Source organism: Phaenicophaeus curvirostris, chromosome 14 (genome assembly GCF_032191515.1).
Source record: "Phaenicophaeus curvirostris isolate KB17595 chromosome 14, BPBGC_Pcur_1.0, whole genome shotgun sequence".
NCBI lineage: Eukaryota > Metazoa > Chordata > Aves > Cuculiformes > Cuculidae > Phaenicophaeus > Phaenicophaeus curvirostris.
In genome coordinates, this window is record NC_091405.1 from 7,003,180 (window position 1) to 7,024,519 (window position 21,340).

The 21,340-nt window shown below is 52.5% G+C and overlaps 1 protein-coding gene across 3 annotated transcripts; it reads right to left on the reverse strand.

Moving 5' to 3' along the window:
- Positions 1-1,285: 1,285 nt before the first annotated feature.
- On the reverse strand, positions 1,286-20,190 carry TCF25 (transcription factor 25). 3 transcript variants are annotated; one of them, XM_069868687.1, is made up of 18 exons: positions 20,008-20,190; positions 18,501-18,668; positions 16,797-16,871; positions 15,066-15,190; positions 13,514-13,579; positions 12,296-12,378; positions 11,597-11,727; positions 8,977-9,079; positions 7,927-8,020; positions 6,768-6,860; positions 6,041-6,146; positions 5,506-5,665; positions 4,390-4,477; positions 3,659-3,817; positions 2,851-2,941; positions 2,459-2,538; positions 1,810-1,882; positions 1,286-1,573 (listed from the first exon to the last, which is right to left on the reverse strand). In XM_069868687.1, the coding sequence occupies exons 1-18, from the start codon at positions 20,152-20,154 to the stop codon at positions 1,412-1,414; spliced, it is 2,004 nt and encodes a 667-aa protein (XP_069724788.1). In that variant the 5' UTR covers positions 20,155-20,190; the 3' UTR covers positions 1,286-1,411. The 3 variants fall into 3 exon arrangements, with proteins under 3 accessions (XP_069724788.1, XP_069724789.1, XP_069724790.1); XM_069868688.1 differs by lacking the exon at positions 20,008-20,190 and adding an exon at positions 18,991-19,119; XM_069868689.1 differs by having other exon boundaries at positions 1,463-1,589.
- Positions 20,191-21,340: the final 1,150 nt, after the last annotated feature.

Below are 21,340 nucleotides of genomic sequence, written 5' to 3' on the forward strand. Positions count from 1 at the left end.
GGCAGGGTCAGGGATACAGGACCCATCTGACCATCATGTGCCTTTGGTTGGTGTTGATGCCTGGAGCCATTCAGCAGCCAGTCATTCATGGCTGCATGAAAAGGCTGATCCTGCAGCAGTTCCAGCCAGCCGCTTCCGCTCCTCGGTGTGAGCCCTTGCCTGTGCTACAGAGCACCCCATGGCTCCAGCTCAGCTGGATACACTTGGAATGGGCTCCCAGGCTGCCTTGCTCACCAACGTGTGCCACGGGCTGAGCCGAAGCTCCAGCATCCAGCAAGGAGCAGCTAAACACCACACACACCCCCAGGGAACTGCAAGCAGGAGGAATCTGGGACCAACAGCCACCGGCTTCCCCCTTCCTGGCTGCTGCTCAGCTAAAGAGCGCGCCGGTACGTGCCATGAATTATCAACAGAGGCTTTGAGAGCAAAGCTAGAAAATGCAGAGTCTGCAACTCCAAGCGATGCAAACCCAAGGCACAGGGGAGCAGACGGGGGTTTCGAGCTGCGGGATTCAGATGTGCCAGCGGGGAGAGGGCAGGCTGGGCTGACCCCTGGGGTCTGCGCTGCAGCACTCAGCCCAGCCAGCCCTGGCCCCAGCCCCACTGCTCCCCAGGGAGGAGATGCAGCAGCCACTGCGAAAGCCGGGAGGATTGATTCCGGGCAGCGCAGCCCAGCTCAGCGTTAGAGCCGCACACACCGTTACACAGCAGAAATGGGAAAATGCTTTCCGGGCAGCAAAGATGAGTTAAGGGTTTGAGCGCAGCTGACCTCATTCCCGGCTCTACAAGGTGAAGGTGGAGAAAGAAGGGGTGGGGGAAAGGAGACAAAGGGGGGGAATCTTTTCCGCTCCCAGCATGATGAAGCAGCTACAGCACAGGAAAGAGCCACTCCCTGCAGACCTCAGGAAGCACAGAGGTGCAGCTCCCAGGAAGCACCTGGCTTGCCCCTCTGCACCCTAAATGATGAAGTGAAGACCACAAGCCCTTTATTAGCAAGCTGGAAGGTCCAGTGCTGTCAGGGCCTGGAGCATTTCATAGAGGGAAGGAAGCTCCAGGCTGGGGAAGAGCACAAAGGGCAGCACGGCTCAGGAGCCACAGACAACGAAAGCATCCAGCCACTAAACACAAGACCAGGAGAAGAGCAGGCAGGGGAATGGGACAGCAAATGTGCTTGGCTGAGGCCAGAAGGGGCCTAAGCTGACTTGGGGCCAAGGGACAGCTGCTGTAGATTAGCTCTGCCATCTTCCACCAGCCCTTGCCCCCCACCGAGAGATAAGAAATGTGCCTGCGGTGCCCCCCCAACCAGAGCCCACGCCCCTAGCAAGAGGGGGTGCCCGGGGATTGTGAGACTTTATTGGACACAAGCCATAGGGGTGATTACAGAGGGGTGAGGGAAAATGCACACTCTTGGCTCAATCCCATTCTCCATCGCCTTCCGGATTGTCATCTCGGGGTGGTTCCTGAAACTGGATGTTTGCCAGCATGTCCCGCATGGCTGCCATGAGCCTGTTCACCCCTTGGTTAAGGTCTTGCCCTGCTCCAGCCTCTTCATCCCCATCGTGCCTCGCATCCCCCTGCAAGAGAAAAGAGCTGGAGCACAGAGGCAGGGAGCTGCCTGCCCGTCTGCAGCAGGCAGGGAGAGAGGAGACAATGCCGCTTGCCAAAAAGATCAGGCTGCTCTGCAACCTGACGTTTACACACTGCATATGCCAAGAGCCACTCCCTTTGCAGAAACATTGTGCAGTGGAAAACTCGTGTGCCAACAGCAAAAGTGTGCTCTGATCGGCCCGCAGCAGCTGATTGCACATACCTGCAAGTTAAAATTTGGCAACAGGGAGCGGAAGAAGAGAGATAAAGTGCTTTCGTTGGACGGATGATTTGTTCTGAAAGACAGAAGTCAGACCATGGTTAGAGGGGCAGCTTCAGTACTGGACCTCTTGCTGGGGCAGAGACAGTGCAGAGGTGCTGGAGAGAACCACGCTGCCCACAGCAAACAGAGCCAGCCCCAAAACAGGATATCAGGGGATTTCTGATGCCAGGAAGCCAGCAGCTGGCCAGTTACTAAAAGCACTGCAGGCTTGCTCTGAGCTCAGACAGTGCACGACAGATACAGGCTTCACCTCACCTCCATGGTGTCTGAGCACCACGGCTGGCTGTGCTTAGAAACGTATTGACCCCAAACCACCTCAGTTAAGAAACAGCCAGAGTTTTTCAGTGGCCTTTGCCTTAATGGCTGTGAGCAGCTGCTGTTTCCAACAGTGACCACCGAGGAAAGGCAGCAGGACCAGTCCTGCCTGTACGCTCTGCCCGTTGGCGAGCACTACAAGTCAGGCTGCTCTTCCTCTGAGGTGGAGGAGGATGCCAGCTCCGAGCATCCACAGGCACCCAGGCCCGGGGCGGAGGGAGCGCTGGGAACACGGCAGCTGTGCCAGCGCAGAAACAAAAGGTAGAAAAGGTACCTTTCCGGTCTAGTGTAGGAAATGATGGAGTCCAAAGGAGGCAAAGGGTCAAACCCCATCACAGGCTGCGAGGTCACCTCCTGCAGGGTGGGGGGAGAAGAAAGACTGAGTGAGGGCTGCCTTGCCAGCAGCAGCAAACACCGAGGCACAGAGACAGTCGGACCAGTTGGACAGCCCTTAATATCAGGGCATGCAACAGCCAGGCAGCAGCTGCAGCCCAGCCTGCCCACATGTGCCCATCGTGTGCCAGCCCTGGGAGCCGTGCATACGGGCCAATGTTTCTTGGTGTTGGCTGGGGTTTAAGACATGCCCAGCATCCACGTGTGCAGCAGGGACGCGAGTGTCATCACGCCACACAGTGCCACCGCCTGTGTCCCATCAGGGCCCCTCACCGGAGGCAGAGCTGCCATGGCTTCCTTGATCTCAGAGAGGACGATGTGCCGGTAGATATTCCTGGGCGCGCTCTGGTACCGTATCTTCCTCCTAAAGCAGGGAGGACAGCGGATTGCACCAAGCATGCCTCAGCACAGTGAGCTTTGCATTTCTGCTTCTCTAGGTGCATTGTCATCCTCATCGCTGGCTCTGGGAGCACAGGCTGTATCGAACAGAGATGGCTCACGGCAAAACCAAAGCCGCTTGACAGCTGCTGACCTCAGACAAAAGAGTGGAACAGCTCAGACACTGCATAGATGACTTTCACCAGCCCTGTTCCTCTGCAGGTCAGCAGAGCAACCAACTTCAGCTTAGGACAAGAACTGACACCTCTCTCTCCTGCTTCTCAGAGCTGTAAGGTGTTTCTAAGCACTCGCCTGCCCTGTGCAATAAATGCCCGTGAGCTGTGCAGCCATCCCCACCCCTCCCAGCCAGCAGCAACTCCTCCGCCTTCCCAGGCAATTTCCAGGGCACACAGCTGAGGCTGGAGGAATCCAGTACAACACACACTCCCCAGTAAAAGAGAGATGCAGCTCTTAATTCACATTTATGCAAAGTAGGGGAGAAGAGCCTCTGCCTTCCTGGCCCTATGGTGTAACCCTTAGCATCAGCAGCTGCTATCAGGTTGGCAGTTGCAGGGCTCTAAGCAAGCCCTGCTCAGGACAGGGCTCCTCTCTTGTCTGCAGAGCCCCTCTCATCCAATCTGTCGCCATCTTTCAGCGCCCAAGCCTGGTATGAGAGCCGCTCACCTCCACCTGCTGCACTCACTTGTGCTCAGCATCCTCCACCAGAGGGTCCTGGGCATCCACCATGTGCAGCACCTCACTGACGTTGGTCTCCAGCCATGCCATGACGGCCGGGTCCTTCCACAGGGAGTGAGTCCTTACCACGTAGAGGGATGTCAGCTGGTTCAAGGCGGGAGGCTGGCTATGGGAGACAGTTGTTATTCAGGGCACTCTCCTCCTTCCTGCCTTCATGGCCCTGTGGCTGGCTGGCAAGGGCTCGTTTCTGCACCGCACTTCAGCGTGAGAACACAGAGGGAGGAATTGCAGGCTCCCTGCTTTGCTATTTCCATCTACCTTCACCAGTTCTTCCGCCTCTGTCCGTTTTTGGAATGAGCATAACCATGAGATGAAAGTGAACGCTGCCTTGACCCGAGGGGGAGACCATTTGCATGTTTAGGAGGACCACGTGTCAGGGAAACCCAGACTGGTAGGAGACAGCCTGCCCCGAGAGCACTCAAATGTTCGCTCTCACTACATGTACTCACAAGCTTCAGTATGAACTTCTGACCCGTCCACATTAAGGTGAGGCGGCTCTATTAGCATTATCGGTGGCCTTTATGGGAATCCATTATCAAACCATCTAACAGCCTACTCAGGAAAACCAAATATCCTCCTTTGCAGCTCTGTAACTCCATTAGCTGCCTGAGCAAGCAAAAACCCCACTAACAACAAAATCGATTCCTCCTCTTTACCGAGAATATGTCCAGCGCTTACCTTATCTGAGCATTCAGCCCAAAAAAGGAATGGGAGGCGACCCTGGCATCAGGCTGCACGCTGCAGTGATCTAACAACAGCATAAGAACTGCGGGAGAAAGACACACAGCTCACTTTCAACAGTCCAGCAAGAAGCACCAGGGAGCAGCTATTCACCACTGCCAGGGTTGCGGAGAGACAGACCCATGCTGCGGGGCCAGCACCCCACCAGGGCACCGAACAAGGACCCCTGCAAGGAGGGTGTGAGGATGCTGCTGGGGATTATGCTGTGTTTTGATCTCTGTGCCAATGATGGAAATAGATCCAGAGTAAACAAAAAAGAACAACAAACTTTTTTCTTCCCCCAGTGAAATAAGGTGCGATTTTCTGCACATAACTTTGCTGGCCTTTGAACTTGAACAAGGGTTTTATTTCAGTCACCATGACAAGCAGCAAAAAAAAAAAAAAATGGTTTCAGCCAACACAAACTAAACCTCTGTTTGAGAGCTGGTTATTCCTGCCTATAAAGGCACACCCTCCCCCAGGCCCAAAGGGCCTGTATATCTCCTTTCATGGACAGCAGCTCCAACTGGATGAAAGCAAGAGTGATGGACACCCACAGAAAGCACATCTAAAGCAGAGCAGTGCCTCGGAGGAAAAACCAAGAGAGACTCACTGTCTCTGATCTGGGCAACCCTGGGGTGAAACGTTTTCCTGCTCCAAGACTCTGGTTCTCATCCTCCCCCAACTTGCACTTCTGTGACCATCATTAATAAAGAGACATCAGCTGCTCTGAGGAGGGTGCACAGCAGGGAGAAGTCACTGTGCTCTTCCTAGTACATGAAGGGCTCACAGCCGCGGGGGTACTACCCAGTTCCACTGTCCTCACCAGCTCTGCCACGGTGCAGGAAGGCTGAATCCCACCAGCACACCACAGGCAGGTACAGCAGCACCCGTCCCTGTGTCACCCTCGGAGTCAGAGCTCCCATCTCCCACAGACGGAGGCAAATACCATTTGCAACCCACAGGCAAACTGCTGCCTCGGCATTTGACTGCCTGGAATCCAGCCTTCGCTCTCACAGATGAAGACAGCAACAAAGCCTGCAGGATCGGACTTACCGGTGGGGACAGACTTACCGCTTGGGAACATGATCAATGCGAGCTGGATGAGCTGGGCGGCTTTCTCCCGGGCTTGGCTTAGCTCCAGCTCCGAGCGCTCCTCCTGCTGGCTCAGGAAGAAATAGGCCAGCGGCACAGAGAAGGCAAAATTGGGCAGCTGAGATAAATTCCGGTGACTCTGCAGGATCAAAGAGACAGATTTGCTGAGAAATGATGCTATGCAGAACCATCTCGATGTGGCTGGGCTGCACACAGGGTGGGGTTTCTTGCTTGCTGGATTAAGTTACTTTCCAGCCTCTGGCTCGGTGCCCCCACAACTGAGTAAGCAATTCTGAGTTCAATTGTTTGCAGGGTACCAGGATTACAAGAACAAACACCACAGCCTTTGAGGGTCATTCCAGTGATTCTGGGATGCCAGCCTGGCCATGGGACGGCCCTCTAAGGGCTAAGGTGGCCAGGAAAACCTCTTGCTCTGTGGCCCAACTGCCCCCTCCAGCCCAACCCAGGTGGGGAACCCCAGATACCAGCTCCCCCCTCTCTGTTGCCAACTCACCTCCCACTCCTGGAACATACGGGTCAGGAAGGTGTATTCTCTAGCTCGAAGGGCCAGAAAATCAATTATCAGCAGCACACACAGTGGATCGTTCTCTGGATCAAGGCTTCAGAGGGAGGGGAGCACAAGGGGAGGAAAAAAAATCAGCATCACAAAAGCTTAAGTAGTTGTTCTTATTTCTAAGTCAAACAAGACTTTCCCACTAGCATCCAGAGAGCTTCCATGAGTCAGCAAGTGGAGATAATGGGAACAAAATCGTTCCTGCGTGGCCAGGATGACAGTGCAACATCCTGCCTGGTCTGCGTCCCTGCAAGGGGAAAACAGTCCTGCTGTCAGCAGCCATGAGGAGGATCAATGGTCACAAACCAAGCAGGCTGAAGGCACCGTTGTACATCTGCTCTGCAGAGACCCAGGCCCTATAGACCAGCCAAGCCCATAGCTCAACAGTCAAGAGCAAAGGCCATGTGTTTAAACCCCCTTCTCAACAATCACCTCTCTCCATAGCAGCACCACGGAGAAGAGTATATGCTCAAAACTACCCTGTGACACTGCATCTGTAAGGAGTGGAAACGAGACCCCACCATGCCTGGCAGCAGTAGGACACCCCTGGCATTTTTATCATGTCTGGGTTAGGGTTGGTGTGTTGTTTGAAGCATGCTCCCCCAAGGCTGAGACACCCTACCCCATCCCAATGGAATGGGGTGCAGCCCTCTGCAGGGGCACCTACCTCAGGATCAGCTTGCAGAACTCCAGGGCTGTCCGGGGACAGCCTCTCTTCTCCAGAAGCATCATGTGCTTGAAGAGGGCCAGGAAGAAAGACCTATGTGGGGAACACAAGCAGACTTTACAAGGCAAATTTGGAGAGAAGCACCTTGTGCCACTCAAGAACAGGGACTCGTGGTCAGCCCCAGCTCCTCTTTCCCAAGCATCAGCACCAGTGTGCAGCTAGGGGTGTCCATGGAACCCAGCCTGGTGCAGTACAGGACGTCACAGACCACCCGTATTCCCATATTTTTTTTTTCAGTCTCTTTGTGCAACTATAGGGATAACTAAGCCACGTCCTGCTCCATCCCTGCTCCCCAAGGCCCCACAGCCTTGTGCTCTTGACCTCCTGACAACTGAGGACAAGAGAAAGAAGTAAATCCACAGAGTCTGCATCCTTCCTTGTCCCAGTCATGCGTGGATGGGGACACAGCGCGCAGAAAATGCGCACAGGGAGGACTAACACTCAAATCAGGCAAAATGCAGATAGCAGCACTCAAGTCCCAGACAGCACGAAGCCCATCAGCGAGCAGCTGCTGGAAATCTGAGCTACCTCCAGGTACAGCAGTTTGGGAGGGATGACTTGGGTCAGCTGACTGGAAAATTCCTAGAATAAAGTCACCTTTCCCCGCAGCTGTAGAGCTGTCATTACATAAAGAGGTGGGCCAGAAGCAGTGTGAATGCTGGGGATGAATGCTGGGCAGGCAGCACATAAGTGTCCAAGAACAGCCATAAAGTATTTTTGTGACAAAAATACACACCGTTCTGGGCTAAGGGGTACTAATCACAGGAGAAGGATGTGACGGGGAGGAACAGTTAACGCTCCAATAAAAAGTCCCTCGGGAAAGAGGATGCTTTGCAATGAAACCTCAGCGCCTGAACTGCCTGTACTCAAGCATGCATCTCGGGAGTCCCGCTGTTGCCTTGCTGAGGGGCACTGCCACCGACTGTTGAGTAGCAGAGCTTGTTCTGACAGAAAGGAACATTCAAGGTCCCCCTGCCACTGCTCGCCAGCGCAAATGACGCAGCAGATGCTGTGAATTTGGGTCTCCGTGTCCAAAGTAGGCCAGGGCACGCCGCGACAGCTCTCTGGTAGATGTGGGGCAGGCAGGCATGCTGCCTACCTGTTCTCTGGCCGCCGGTAGTCCAGCCTGCAGGTCCCGCTGGTGAGACTGAAGAGGGGGTGGAAGGAGCACTCCAGGCTGTACAGCGCCTGCTCTGCAGACAGCAAGGACAGCGTCAGGGCCCACCGCCACCCCAGCACGCTGCTCACAAAACAGCAGCTGACTTAGCCCAGAAGACACTGATAATTGAGAGGTCTAGTGCTCACAGACCGTAAAATAAGCTTCTTCTCAGCCTAGCAAGGCGAAAAGCTACTTCAGAGTACATGGTCCCAGCAGATAACCAGGCAAGGAAGCCTTATTCCTTTCTGCGGGCATTAGGTCATGCTCTGCTTGTGTAAAGTAATTCTTTCGGAGAGGGTCTGGGATTGAGGTTGGTACAGCTGCTTCTGCCATAACTGCCTTCACATGGGAAAGCCAAAGATCCTATCTATCCTCACTTCACCTCTGGCCCCTCCTATCATGCTGGAAAGCACATGCCCTGGTTACCAAACAGGATAACTCAGACACAAAAAAACGCAGCGCAGCAGCCCAAGGGGCAGCAATCCTCCAGGATGCATCCTGCCCCCACACAGCTGGTGTTGCCCTAAGGAGCAAAGCCTGACGTGCTGACCTGCAATGTGCTGGTCAGAGGAGAGCAAGGCAGGCTGTCCTGGAGGGTTGGGCAGGCTCCCTGCCTAGGGCACAGGCTTCCTGGAGAAACCCCTCACACTGTAGGACCCAGTAGACACTAAAGCAAACCCTCTGCCTGCAAGGGATGTCCTACAGATAAGATTTCCCCCGTGTTCAGACAATCCTTCCATTCATTTTGAAGGTGAATGCTGATGTGCTTTGCCCCAGATAAGCACGTTGGCTCTATTTAAAAGCCTCCAGCAAAAGCTGCTGGTCTGGAGGATCACATAAGGCCAAGCACCCACAGCCCAAAGTCACAGACATGGAGCCAAACCAACCCTTCTGGTTTGCTGCTTCTCTGTTGAAACAAACCCAAAACTAAACCAAAAGATCCTTATTACTAATTCATGCCAGGACATCGCACCTCACTTCTGCTCTTACCTATGAGCTCACGGGCCATCTCCTGATCCTCCTGCATCCGGTACGCATCGCTGAGCAGCAGAAGGGAGTCCACATGGTACGGTTCCAGCGCCTGAAGCAGAGGCTACAGAAGAGCATGAGCTTGATTACGCGACGGCAGAGATCACAGCTTTCTCATGCACTCTGCCTACAAAGCGAGCTCTCTAAGTGTGGCAAGGAGGCCAATGCCCTGACCCTGTAAGAGAGAGGAGCTGTTCTTGCCTCTCGGACTGAAGGTGAAGAAACCCTGTTCCATACCATCAGAGAGACAACACTCAGACTGTAGGGCAAGGCTGGAGACGCACCTCACAGAGAAGACTAAAACTATGGATTTAAAAGAACCTAAAAAGTCACACTGGGTCAGAGCAGAGGTCCGTGTTGCCCCATCACCAAAAGCAGATGCGTGAGAAAGAGGGAACAAAGCTGGGCACATGTGATGACTCCCATCTGCCAGCCTTTAGGGGTTCAGGGACCCCCACTGTTAGAGATGCCACTAATATTAACAGGGCCTCCTCCTGGGAATTTGTTCACTAACCGACCCACAAACTGCCATACAGAAAGACATCACTTAAGCATACAATGCAGAAAAACTTTCTTTGCCCCAACCTGCCAGCTTCATCCTCGTGTTGGAAGGGACAGCAAGAAGATCTCTCCCCACCCCACGCAGGATCTGAGCCCTCAATCACAGCTTCCCTCAGGCACCTCCCTCCCAGCCGACCCAGCTTTTCCAGTGCAGAGATCGTGCCAGGCCTTTGATCATCTTTGCTGTCCTACTCTGAATCTCTTCCCACCTCCTTTGGAAGGTGACAGCTCAGAACTGCACAAAATATACAAGACGCAGGCAGCAGGCATAATTACATTTTTGTTTTATTCTCTATCCCTTAACACTTCTGAGCATTTGATCAGGCTTTTGCTTCCTCTGGGTACTGAGAGGACGTTTTGACATATCTATTACAATTCTAGGATCCAGATCCTGACTGGTAATGGATTAAAAATACTTTTTTCCAGACTTCAGAATATAAGTTTAAGCACACTTCAAAAACCTCTGCATTCGCTAGTTATATTATAAATGGGCTGCTTTGCCCAAGTACCTAAAATTCAGTTTCAGTAACTGAAGCTACTTCAAATGTCCTCAAAGTTTAATTTTGGGACTTTTCCGCCCCCGACAAGCTGAAAAAAATATGGCTTTGAAATCTCCAGAATGTACATCAGGAGGGTATGGTACCCCAGCCAGCATGCCCACCTATACAACAAAACCTTTACGCTCTAGGCTGTCCCAGCCCAGCACCTTTGCCTCAGTGCCACTTGCCTGACATTTTACCCCTTCCTTGCTTGCTATTAAGTTCCTTTCCAGTCCTTCTTCTTGGAAGAAATGGAGCACCTAGGGTCACTGTGATGGGTAAAGTGCTCTTCATGCACTTACACAACGTCACAAACAAAACCCTTTTAACCCACTGGCAAGAGCAGAAAAACACTTACTGAGCAGGACTCTGCCCCCAGATGATGTGCTGCATGCTGGAACCATAGCTGGAGCCTGGATATGCCTTGCTGCTATGTATAACTGTGGCTGTCACAGAAACTGATTGTGGGTTTTAAGTACTTCTGGCATCTGCAAACCCCTGCCTATTAGATTTTATCCGTAACACAAAATCAGAAAAATCGAAGCTGTAGGAATACTTTCAAATGTAGCCAGACCCACTTAACAAGGACAGAGCCAAAATGTACCACAGAAAACCAGCCCTGCTCTGCACAGCCGTGTGAGACCGTTTGAGCTGTCCTTAGGACACTGGATCTCAGATTCATCAGTGCTGCACAAGAATTACTTTCCATCACTTAATGTGAATCCCTCAGCCCACTCAGCAGGCAGAATTGATGAGCTGGAGAGAGCGGTGGCCACGAGCAGAGGGTGGGAAAGCAGAAGGAAGTAAACTTTATTTAGTAGACAATGGCCTCTTCAAGAAACTTCTCCAGGGCATATATCCAAGCTCATGTGGCCAGGGTTTTCAGAGCAAAAATACCTCAATTATGGTTCAGTATGGCACGGAGCAATTTTGCTGTTGCTTATAGCTACAAACTATAAATGTTACCACACAGTTTAATGAGCTTGGACACGCATGAAGAACTTTCAACACAAAGACGGTTCTGCTGAAATACCAAGAAAAGACATTTTTGATCCATGCAAGAGTTTATAAATAGAACAGCTGTTAGTTTAGATTACCATTTAAAGATTGATTTACACAATATTGTTCCTTTCCCAGCCGAAGAGCTGAGACAAAGGAGCTTTATTCTTACCCTTTCAGCCAACTGATTGGTTCCTACGGCTCCTCTCTCAGATGGCTACCTGGCACGCACTGGGGCAGAGCTACCAAGGCTCGGCCACCAGCCTCTGGATCTCATTTGCACCAAGATGGTCACTTATCTCATGAATATGGCAAAAGCAGAGCTCAGCAAGCAATGCAGCCTTGGGCACAGGGCTCTACTGCTTGAAATGACACTGGCCAAAAATAAGCACCAGGATGCTTCAGCCCACTTCCCCTGCTAGGAAAAGGGGCTACAGGAAAGCAGGAAGTAACAGTATGCGCAACGCAATTTCATAACATACCACAACGCTGTTGGGGTCCATGGACTCTATATTTTTCAGGAAGAGGAGCTGCACTTGCTGGTACTTGCGATGGTGCTCAAACGTGAAGTACTGCACTCCCCTCCTGGTCTCCAACAGCTGCATGGTGATACCTAGAGGGGGCATGGGAGACGTGGGTACCGCTGCCACCAGCCCGCGAGCACAAGCAGCAAGAGAAGCTCTTCTGCTTTCTTATCACACCAAAAGCTCATTCACGCCTTTGAGTACAAAGCCAGATGTGTTTTCAGAATCTCACAGAGAATTTCACTCCTTCCCCTCCTCCTGAAGTCTGAAACCCATCCAAGAAGCCCAGACAGCTTGCTCTCCCATGGATATTTCCCATTATTCAGCAAGATTGCAGTATGGGAAGAAGTACTTATCACCTGCTACCTCCAATAAGGGAAGAAAAAATGCTCAAATGCTGAGATACAGTACAACAGAGTCCTCTCTGTTGAGAAAGGAGGTATTTCCATCAGCTGATGAGTAGTTCCCTCTCTGCATCAGCCAGCACAAAGCGTGGGCCTGGCAGCTGATGAAACCAGCTCTGCTTTCCACGTGTGGAGGCTCTAGGAAAGACAGGCTGGCAGGAACAGCTGCCTGTGCCAACATGTGCACACGACTGGTGTGCCCCAGCAGCTAGCAGCAGTGTGGTGTTTGGGGAGGTGGCACTGAAAGCCTCACCTGTGCTGGTGTAGCGTGGCCAGGAGTTGTCGGGAGCAGTCAGCCACGTGCCACGGACATTCTGGCGCTGCCTTTGCCTTGGCCTGAAGGAATAAATAGGAGAGGTCACAGTTTCTCTATGCTAACAGAATGAGGAGGGCTGAAACCAGCCAGAAAAGGGATGATACAGGAAAAAAAACAAAGAGAGCCAACCTATTTAACAGCTGCAGCACTGCCACATGGAGCTTTTACCCAGAGCTTTAACATGGTTGCCTTCAAGACATAACATACCTTCACTCAGGCTCTGTCTTACTTCAACCATTTCTCTTTGGGCCAGCCAGTGCCTCCAGCACTTGCACTTCAATAGCTTCTCTCCCCTGTTTTTATTCCTGCCAAATTCTCAGCTGCCTCTTTGCTTCAAACAGCATCCCAGGTCCAATTAAGAGAGCCCCACGTTCCTCTGACTCATCTCTCACCCCAGCAGTGCTTTCACAAGTCAACTGACTTAGTTTAAGCTGTACTCACAAATGCAACCAATTTATTGGTTCAGGATGGGAGGAATTCAGAAATCAAGGCCAGTCTAAGAAAGTCATGTCTCCTCAGTAAGGGACGGTTTCTTCATTTCCCTCAAGCACTAAATATTCTTCATAGACTCTCTCAGAGAAGGCTTCTGCTTCCATTATCACAGCTTTGAGCTTATGTGCCCATTTTTCAAGCAGCTCATGAAAGCGGGGATCTCTGGATAAAGCTGACCACAGTGCAATGGGTAATCGCATAAAGACCTCACACCCAAGCAGCAGTAGGTTCCTGGGGCCCTGAAAGCAAGTGCATGAGACCCTCTGGAAAGTATTTAGAGTCCACTCTGTAGGACATCAAAGACTTGGAAATAGCAGCAAGTGACAAATGCTAAAGGGGAAAAAAAAAACCTAAGAGTCTATACTCTGAATTCAAGTGAAAGGACTTTAGAAGGGTGTTTGACAGTAAATTAGAGGGGAAACCAACAGAAGAAAAAGCAAACGTTCACAAAAGCCTTAAGAGCTCTTACTCCTCTACTCCCACATATCACAAAAAACCCAAAACTCTCCTGTACCAAAAAGTGACTGCTAAATGAGTAATACATCCTGAACCTTGGATTCCCTGCCCAGATGAGGCACTGGGAGCTCAGCAAGCCATACCAAGGGAAAGACAGAAACACCGACTCAGAATTTGGAAGGATTTAATATTAAATTCCAGACTAACCTCTGATCACCAAGAACAGCGCGAGCCCCAAAGTATCTCTTCAACTCGTTCTCTGGATTCAAGTTTCTGGGAAGGTTTAAACAAGAAAGAAAAGCTATTGTCAGTTAAACATAACCAAAAGTCTCACAGGCAAAACCTTTCCACCAATGCCAAATGCTCTGTATCGTGAACTGCTCTGGCCAAGCCCCTGAACTGTCACCGTACAGAAAGGAGACTAAAAATGATCAGAACAGAAACACTGAAATCACATGCACGCTTCCCTCACGCACTGTTACTGAACAACGCTGAGCTGGGGAATACCTCTGCTGCCCTCTCCAGGGCAGCTGGGGCCTCAGTCTGGGACACTCCCAGGCCAGCTGCCAGTCAGGATCGCACACCTGGGGTATGCGTGCCTGGAAAACACAAGATATCTCCTGCCGAGCCTAGCAGTGGCAGCCTGTAATTTAGGGCAAGCACCGTAATCACTGCACAGAGGCTGACAAGGCTTAAAACACATTTTTAAAATACAAAGATCTTGCATCAAAGCATGACAACACCTACAGTTTTCTTGATCTACCGTTTGGCCCAGAGAAAGGAGGCGTAGGTGAGAGGGGGCTCTCTCTGCCATCCAGCGAGCAGGGCTTGAAGAGGGAGTGGGAAGGCTGAGATCCAGCACTGCCAACCCTCACTCACTCGGAGATTATGCAGCTCTCAGAGGTTTCTGAACAATGTTTACCTGACCAGAGATATCACTGAGGCTTAAAACCACCTCAAGATAAACAGATATTCCTGTCTTTACCAACGTGTCCCTGAACGAGCTGCACTAGCACCGAGTGCCCACCAGCCTAGACTCAGTTTTGATGTTTCCAAACCTGGACCAAGCCACAAATTGAAATGCTTGTTCCAGAAACAAAAAGAGCTGCCAGTGTCTACACCAGCCCAGGGCTCTGAAACACACTGGACCCACCAACCAGCCCATTCCCAACAGGCTCAGGTGTTACACGCCTCGAGTCTGAAGCCAATCCATTCTTCAGCTCTTGGACACACTTGGCACTTAGTCTGCTTTGTTGATGGTGACATGTGGGAAAAGTGAGACAAGTCAAACCAGCTTTCCAGGTGACACTACATCCTGGCAGTGCTCAGATCTCAGAGGACAGCACATGCTGTGCTAGGCCCTGCTGTTCACAGTTTGAATGCAGCCAGCCACCTCGCCAGGTGAATTTGATGTCAAAGCTTCATGCATCAGGGCTCTCAGCAGCTCTGCTACGATCCTCCTACAGCGTCACAGAGTATTTTAGGCTGGAAGGCATCCCTGGAAGCTAATCTGGTCCATTCGCCCACTCAAACAAGGACTGACAGCAGAGAATATCAGTCACCACTCAAAGCCAAACACAGCTCTACAAGCTGCAGTTAAAAACGGGGATGTGCACAACCATTACCACAACCCCTTTGAAGCAAGGTCCTGAATTCATAGCCAGATCACATTGGAAGGCTCCCAATTCCCTTTCCTGAGGGAACAGATATCCTTTTCATACCCAAGGCCAATACCTGGAAGGAAGCAAGCAAGCACTACCTGTGCTCTACGTAGAGCAGGGGCCTGCTGTCAGCAATTATTCCGCTCTGGGTCTCCTGTGACAGCCCATTGGTATCCTCAATCTTCTCCAGCAGGTTATCAATGTTTTCCAGGTCATTATCTTCCTTAAGATAGGCACACGCAAATACAAGGCAGTTATTACAGAATGAGTCACCACTGCTCTTCCTACCCAGCCTTCGCTGGGCTTTGTCTGGTTTACTGATACTACAATCCCTATAATATTATGAAATGTTGGGGTGCTGATTAAAATCACAAATCTTTAAATAATCAGCTTTGACCATCTACTCTCTATGGAAACATTAAGCTACTGCTGTGACCTCTCTAATAAGATATCAAACACTCGCGTGAGTTTAACCCAGCTCTAATGCTCCCTGCTCTCGCCTTCCCCATCTTCTAACAACCCACAGAATATATCCAGCAGTGCACATAAAACAGTTGTGTAACACTTATCCTGATTTTCCTCTACATCTCCCCACAAAGAGCAAGTGATGCATTTCTTATGCAGCCCTTTCACATCCTCACGATGTATGTGGGTGGAACATGGAATTCCATTCATGACACCCAAGCTTGCCTTTTCCAACTAAATATAGCCACGCTGCGTGGAGCGAATACACGAAACATTTATAAAGTGCCTTGCATTTAAGTACATGAACAAGGTAGTATTATCTATAGCTAGCAAATCAAACTGCCTGGTTCTAGGTATGAAGACTCCCTAAAGCCTACAGATGGCAGATGTGACACTATTGCTTGTTCCTCTCAAAGCAGGAGAAGAGACTGGCTCTTCAACCAGCTTCTCTACCGTAGCAACTCACTCCTGAGCTCACCCAGCTGAACTCCCACAGAGGATGTGGCCAGGTGGGCACCCACACAAGTCATAGCTCACCTGTTTATACTGAAGCATCCTGTGGCTCAGGATGTTTAGCCAGGGATCTCCCCAAGCAAACAGTTACGACTCTTAAACCTTAGCAGAAAACCAGCTCGCACTTGAATTTTATTTCTATTCAATTTAAAAGACCAATGGCTGTAATCCATTTAGACTTCCAGCCTAGCTCAAGCAGATTAAATATATTCAAGCACACACATTCCTATAGCTTTATCCACAAACACAGACACTGGATACTTTTCTCACTTTCAAACACAATTCCTTAGGGGTGGACAGCTTAGAGAGAATCACCATGCCCTTGCTCGCCTCACCAGGTCCCACAGGAAGAGCACCTGGCAGTGCACGTGCTGATAACGCACTGGCAGACGCTTCTGCCAGCGTTCTGCCATCAGGTGTCAAACAACAGAGAAGGTGCTCGGCTGTGCACGGAAAAGGGAGTGTGACGATGGCTGGCAGCGAGAGCTCTGCGCAGCTCTGCAGAGCCAGGAAAGCTACCTAAGTAGGGCAAGGAAAAGATAATGAAAACGCAAAATCCCTCGCACAGTAACCCCTCCTGTGCGAAGCCTCCAAGCATGATGAAAGACTAAAGATGCCACTGGGAAGATTTCAACTCTAAGCATCTCCAGCAGAGCCATGTGAGTCCTGGCTGTGTGTAGGACCACAGTCAAAAGCTGCTGTTGCCATTTCGTTATCTTAAATGAGTCAATGCAAAAAAGGAGCAATTTCCCCTCAAAATCTTTTCTGCAGCCACCTCGAAATAGCTACTTTGTCAGCCCCAATACAGAAATTGGCACAGTCACCAACCCTCAGAGCAAATGCAGACATACCAAAGTCTCCCCAGCTGAAGGCTTCTTGGTTTTCCTTTTCTTTTTTTTCTTTCGTGACTTGTTATTCAATGTAGGCTGCAATGATAAACAAAAGTGCTGTCAGACCATGCCCACAGACCACAGGAAGCTCCACGCAAGAGAGGAGCATGGTAGCTCCACAGGGATCAGCATGCCAGGACACTTAAATAAAACCAATATTCATCTTTCAAATTTGCTGGTGAGTGGAAAGAAAGCACCAAAGACTTACAAACGCAAGGGTTAAAACTCAGCTGACTTTCATATCAATGTCTGAGGTACAAAATCAGGCAAGAAACAGTTTAGACACGCCCACTGTGGAAGAAACGTTTTGGTGCTGCTTTGCTGTCTAGAATAAACTTCGTTCCTGTCTTTCTAGTGAGCAAGGAAGTTTCACCAGTCACTCTGACTCCCACAAAAACCAACACCTGACCAAAAGCACCACACTGTACAGGCTCCTGTCGCTGCAGACAGAGCTACTTCAGCTCACAATGCTGTGTGGAACTCCGTACCCTGACAGGCACACTGCTGTCCACACTGGCTCTTCCCCAGGGCATACAGAGCTAAAAAGCACATTTCCAGCACCTAGACAGGTAACACAGAGAGTAACAGCATTACCAGAACAACCCACAGCTCCTGAGCTGATTTCAGAACAGGGGAACACACAGCCCCAATTTGGCTCTATCAAGTAGTGGGGAAACGACTGCCAAGGGCTCCTAGGTTTCTACCCAGGAAACTTCACGAGAAGCAGTAAGTCCACCCAGCAGGGCTCACGGATCAAATTCACTGGGTCAGGGTCCGCTGGAGCCGCTGCTCATGTAAGAACCAACTAAGCAGAGCCCACATTGTGTCACAGGGAGTGGAATAACCTTTTAGTCAGTTGGGGTTGGCAGTCCTAGCTGTGTCCCCTCCCAGCTTTCCTTTGGGAACCCACTCCCTGCTGGGGTGGGGTGAGAGGAAGAAAATGCCATTGCTCCGTGCAGACATTGCTCAGCAGCACGAAAAACATCCCTGTATTGTCAACACTGTTTCCAGCACAAATCCAAAATGCAGCCCCATACCAGCTACTGTGAAGAAAATCCACTCTACCCTAGTCAAAACCAGCACAGCAGATACAGAGCACAGGAGGGAATCTTAACACAAAACAACAACAAAATGCTCCTAAAAAGAGTAAATCAACATTTAGTTTACGTTGCTTGGAGCCTTCATATCATCTACTCCAAAACAAACGCTTCTCTGAGCATTTGCCCACCAGCCTAGCCTCACACATGCTGCAGAGCTCAATTAATCATGCAGTGAAGGGACCAGAGAAACAACCTGCATTTTAGACTCCCACGGTGCTTTCCACTTGGCCTAACCTCAATGCTCGTGAGGACACAGCACACGGTCTTCTTCAGGAACCTCCTCTCTACAGCTGTAAAGTCTCCCCGGCACAAATGCAACCCTCAGCATCAAATTGCAAAGTCTCCTCCAAATCTGAAGCCCTGAGCACCTGGGTTGAAGCTCCCTGCACACGTCCCTCCCCTGCAGCTCACATCCTCAGCCTCTGACAAAAGCCAGGTGCAAGGGAAACAGAACACGCTTGTCACCACAAAGCTGCTCAGCGCACACAGACAGGGAGATGAGAAATCTCTCTCTGCACCTTGCAGGGCAAGTGCCATCACCACCAGACACCTGCGGTTCAGTTACCGTTTGGTCTGGCTGTTCTGCCTCCTCTCCATCCCTCTGCCCGTCGCCTTCAGTCTCTCCAGTCACAGCCCCTTCATTGTTCCTTTCTGCTGCACTCTGCTCGCTGAGCCGGGCATCCACTCGCTCCTCTGCGGAAGGCAGGTCATCCTCTGACTCCTCGGCAGGGATCTGCACAAACAGACAGACAGAGAGCTGAGCCTGAGCTCTGCTCTCTCCTGTGCCTGTGGGACAGAATTCCCCAGGGATCCGATCTCTTCCACTGCAAACGGAAGAGGAAAATGCCACAGAAGCAGCGCACAGAGCTTGACTGGCTTCTCCTGCAGAAGCATGGGGACAATTTCTCATTTAAATTGTGCTGCCCAGCAGGCACCTGGAAGAGCCCTGTGCCCACCAACTTGCACAGGATCACAGTGATGAGCCCACTGCGTGGCACAACCAAGAGAAAAAAGCACGTCTCTGCTGTTCATTTGGAAGAGGCCGTGAAATAAACCTTGTGTACACTCGCACAGCCAAGCCTCAGGAAGGAGAGGACACCTCTAGGGTTGGCCAAGGTGCCCAGAAAAGAAGGAGCAGGTTCCATCACCCTAAGGACATATCTGTGCCACTAGGACCTACCTGACTCCAACCCCCAGCACCAGGACCTTATGGGGCTTGGAAGATATCAGGAGTATTCCTAAGAATCTTTTCACACTCTGTTTTGCCATCCCAATACTCAGGCCTAGCTCCAACAGCACCCCGACCCAAGCAACCCAGTGCCTCCTGGTCTCCCTCTCATCCCCTCCCAGTGTAGTCCCAGTTGCTGCCCCGGAGTCCTCCCCACACCCCATCCTGCTCCAGCTCCCTCCCTTCCCCCCAGTTGAGTCTCCCCCATCACCCACCACCCTGACCCCTCAGTCACACCTCGGGTGCTGTCCCTGAGCCACCACCTCCCAAGAACCATCAGCTCACTCACCCCCACCCAAACACGGCTCCCCGGGGGGACTGTCACTCTTCTCAGTCACTGCCACCCAGGCTCCTCACTCCCTCCAGCCAAACCTAACCCCTCCCCAGTCACTGCTTCCAGAATCACCCCATCACTGTCACCCTTCAGCCTTCTACAGTCCCAGCCACTACATCCCACACCCACTGCCATTCTCATCACCTCCCACTCCCATCAAATCAACTGTCCCCTCCCACACCCCCTCCCACCTTCCCACCCCTGTCACGCCAACTGGTGTTTCCCGCAGCCGCTGCCACCCGTCACCACAGCCACCCCCCTACCCCAAATACCTCCTCCCACACCCACTGCCACTCTTGTCACCCCTTCCCACCCTCGTTGCCACCACATCACACCAACTGTCCCCTCCCACACCCACTGCCACCTTCCCGCCCCTGTCACCCCAACTGACTCTTCCCACACCCCCTCCCACCCCCATCACCACCCCAACCAGCCCCTCCCGCATCCGCTGCCACCCCCGCACCCCTTCCCACCGCCGCTGCCTCCCCTCGCCCCCCGCCGCCCCCTCACCAGCTCGAAGCGGTTGCTGACGCCGCTGCGCGACGGCGCCCCTTCCCGGCAGCGCTGGGGGCCGGGGTCCAGACCCAGGTCGCTCAGGCCCGGCTCCTCCTGTCCCCGCTGCTCGCCCCGCAGGCGCCGCAGGGCCCGCCGCGACATCGAGCCCAGCGCCGCGCCTGCGCGCCCCTTCCGCCCCGCTTCCGCCCCGGATCTTCCGGTCCGTGCCCGCCCCTTCCGGCGCCGGCCCGTGCTCTGTCCTACTGCGCATGCGCACTACACTCCTCCCGCTCTAGTGCGCATGCGCGCTCCTCCCCGCCCCGCCCCTCTGGCCCAGCCCGCTTGCTCTGTCCTACTGCGCATGCGCGCCACTCTTCCCCGCTCTAGTGCGCATGCGCGCCCCTAGCCTGTCCTCCCGCCCCGCCCCTCTGGCTCCGCCCACTCGCTTCGTCCTGCTGCGCATGCGCTCTGCGCTCCTCCCGTTCTGGTGCGCATGCGCGCTGGTGCCCACTCGCGGAGGGGTCGGGCGCGCGTGCGCACTGCTGCGGGTCCCGCTTCGCTCTCCCTTCCCCGAGTCTTCAGTAGGCGGGGGGGCCGCACGGTTTCTCTCCGCCCCTGTGAGGGGTCGCGGCGGGGCTCAGCCCCGGGAGGCGGGTGAGACGCTGGAGACCGTCCGGAGAGAGAGCCCGGGGAGGGGGACGGGCGGCGGCTGGTTCGGGAGCGGGAGGCGGAGCGTGGGAACGGGGCACGGGATTTTCCCACGGCCCGAGCGCGGGGTCACGGCAGCGAGGGTGGGCGGGGGCTGTTTGTGCTTCATGGAATCATGGAATCACCTGGTTGGAAGGTACCCACCGGATCATCAGGTCCAACCATTCCTATCAAACACTAAACCATGTCCCTCAGCACCTCATCCACCCATCCCTTAAACACCTCCAGGGAAGGGGACTCAACGCCCTCCCTGGGCAGCCTCTGCCAGTGCCCAATGACCCTTTCCGTGAAGAATTTTTTCCTAATGTCCAGCCTGAACCTCCCCTGGTGGAGCTTGAGGCCATTCCCTCTCATCCTGTCCCCTGTCCCTTGGGAGAAGAGCCCAGCTCCCTCCTCTCCACAACCTCCTTGCAGGGAGTTGGAGAGAGCAATGAGGTCTCCCCTCAGCCTCCTCTTCTCCAGCCTAAACACCCCCAGCTCTCTCAGCCGTTCCTCATAAGGCCTGTTCTCCAGCCCCTTCCCCAGCTTCGTTGCTCTTCTCTGGACTCGCTCCAGAGCCTCAACATCCTTCTTGTGGTGAGGGGCCCAGAACTGAACACAGGATTCGAGGAGCGGTCTCACCAGTGCCAAGTACAGAGGG

Coding starts and splice junctions, on each gene's coding strand:
- TCF25 (XM_069868687.1), bottom strand. CDS start 20,154: ATGTCGCGGCGGGCCCTGCGGCGCCTGCGGGGCGAGCAGCGGGGACAG. Junction 1,883..2,458: donor TCCTACACTAGACCGGAAAG/GTACCTTTTCTA, acceptor TCTGTCTTTCAG/AACAAATCATCCGTCCAACG. Junction 1,574..1,809: donor TGCCAAATTTTAACTTGCAG/GTATGTGCAATC, acceptor TTTCTCTTGCAG/GGGGATGCGAGGCACGATGG.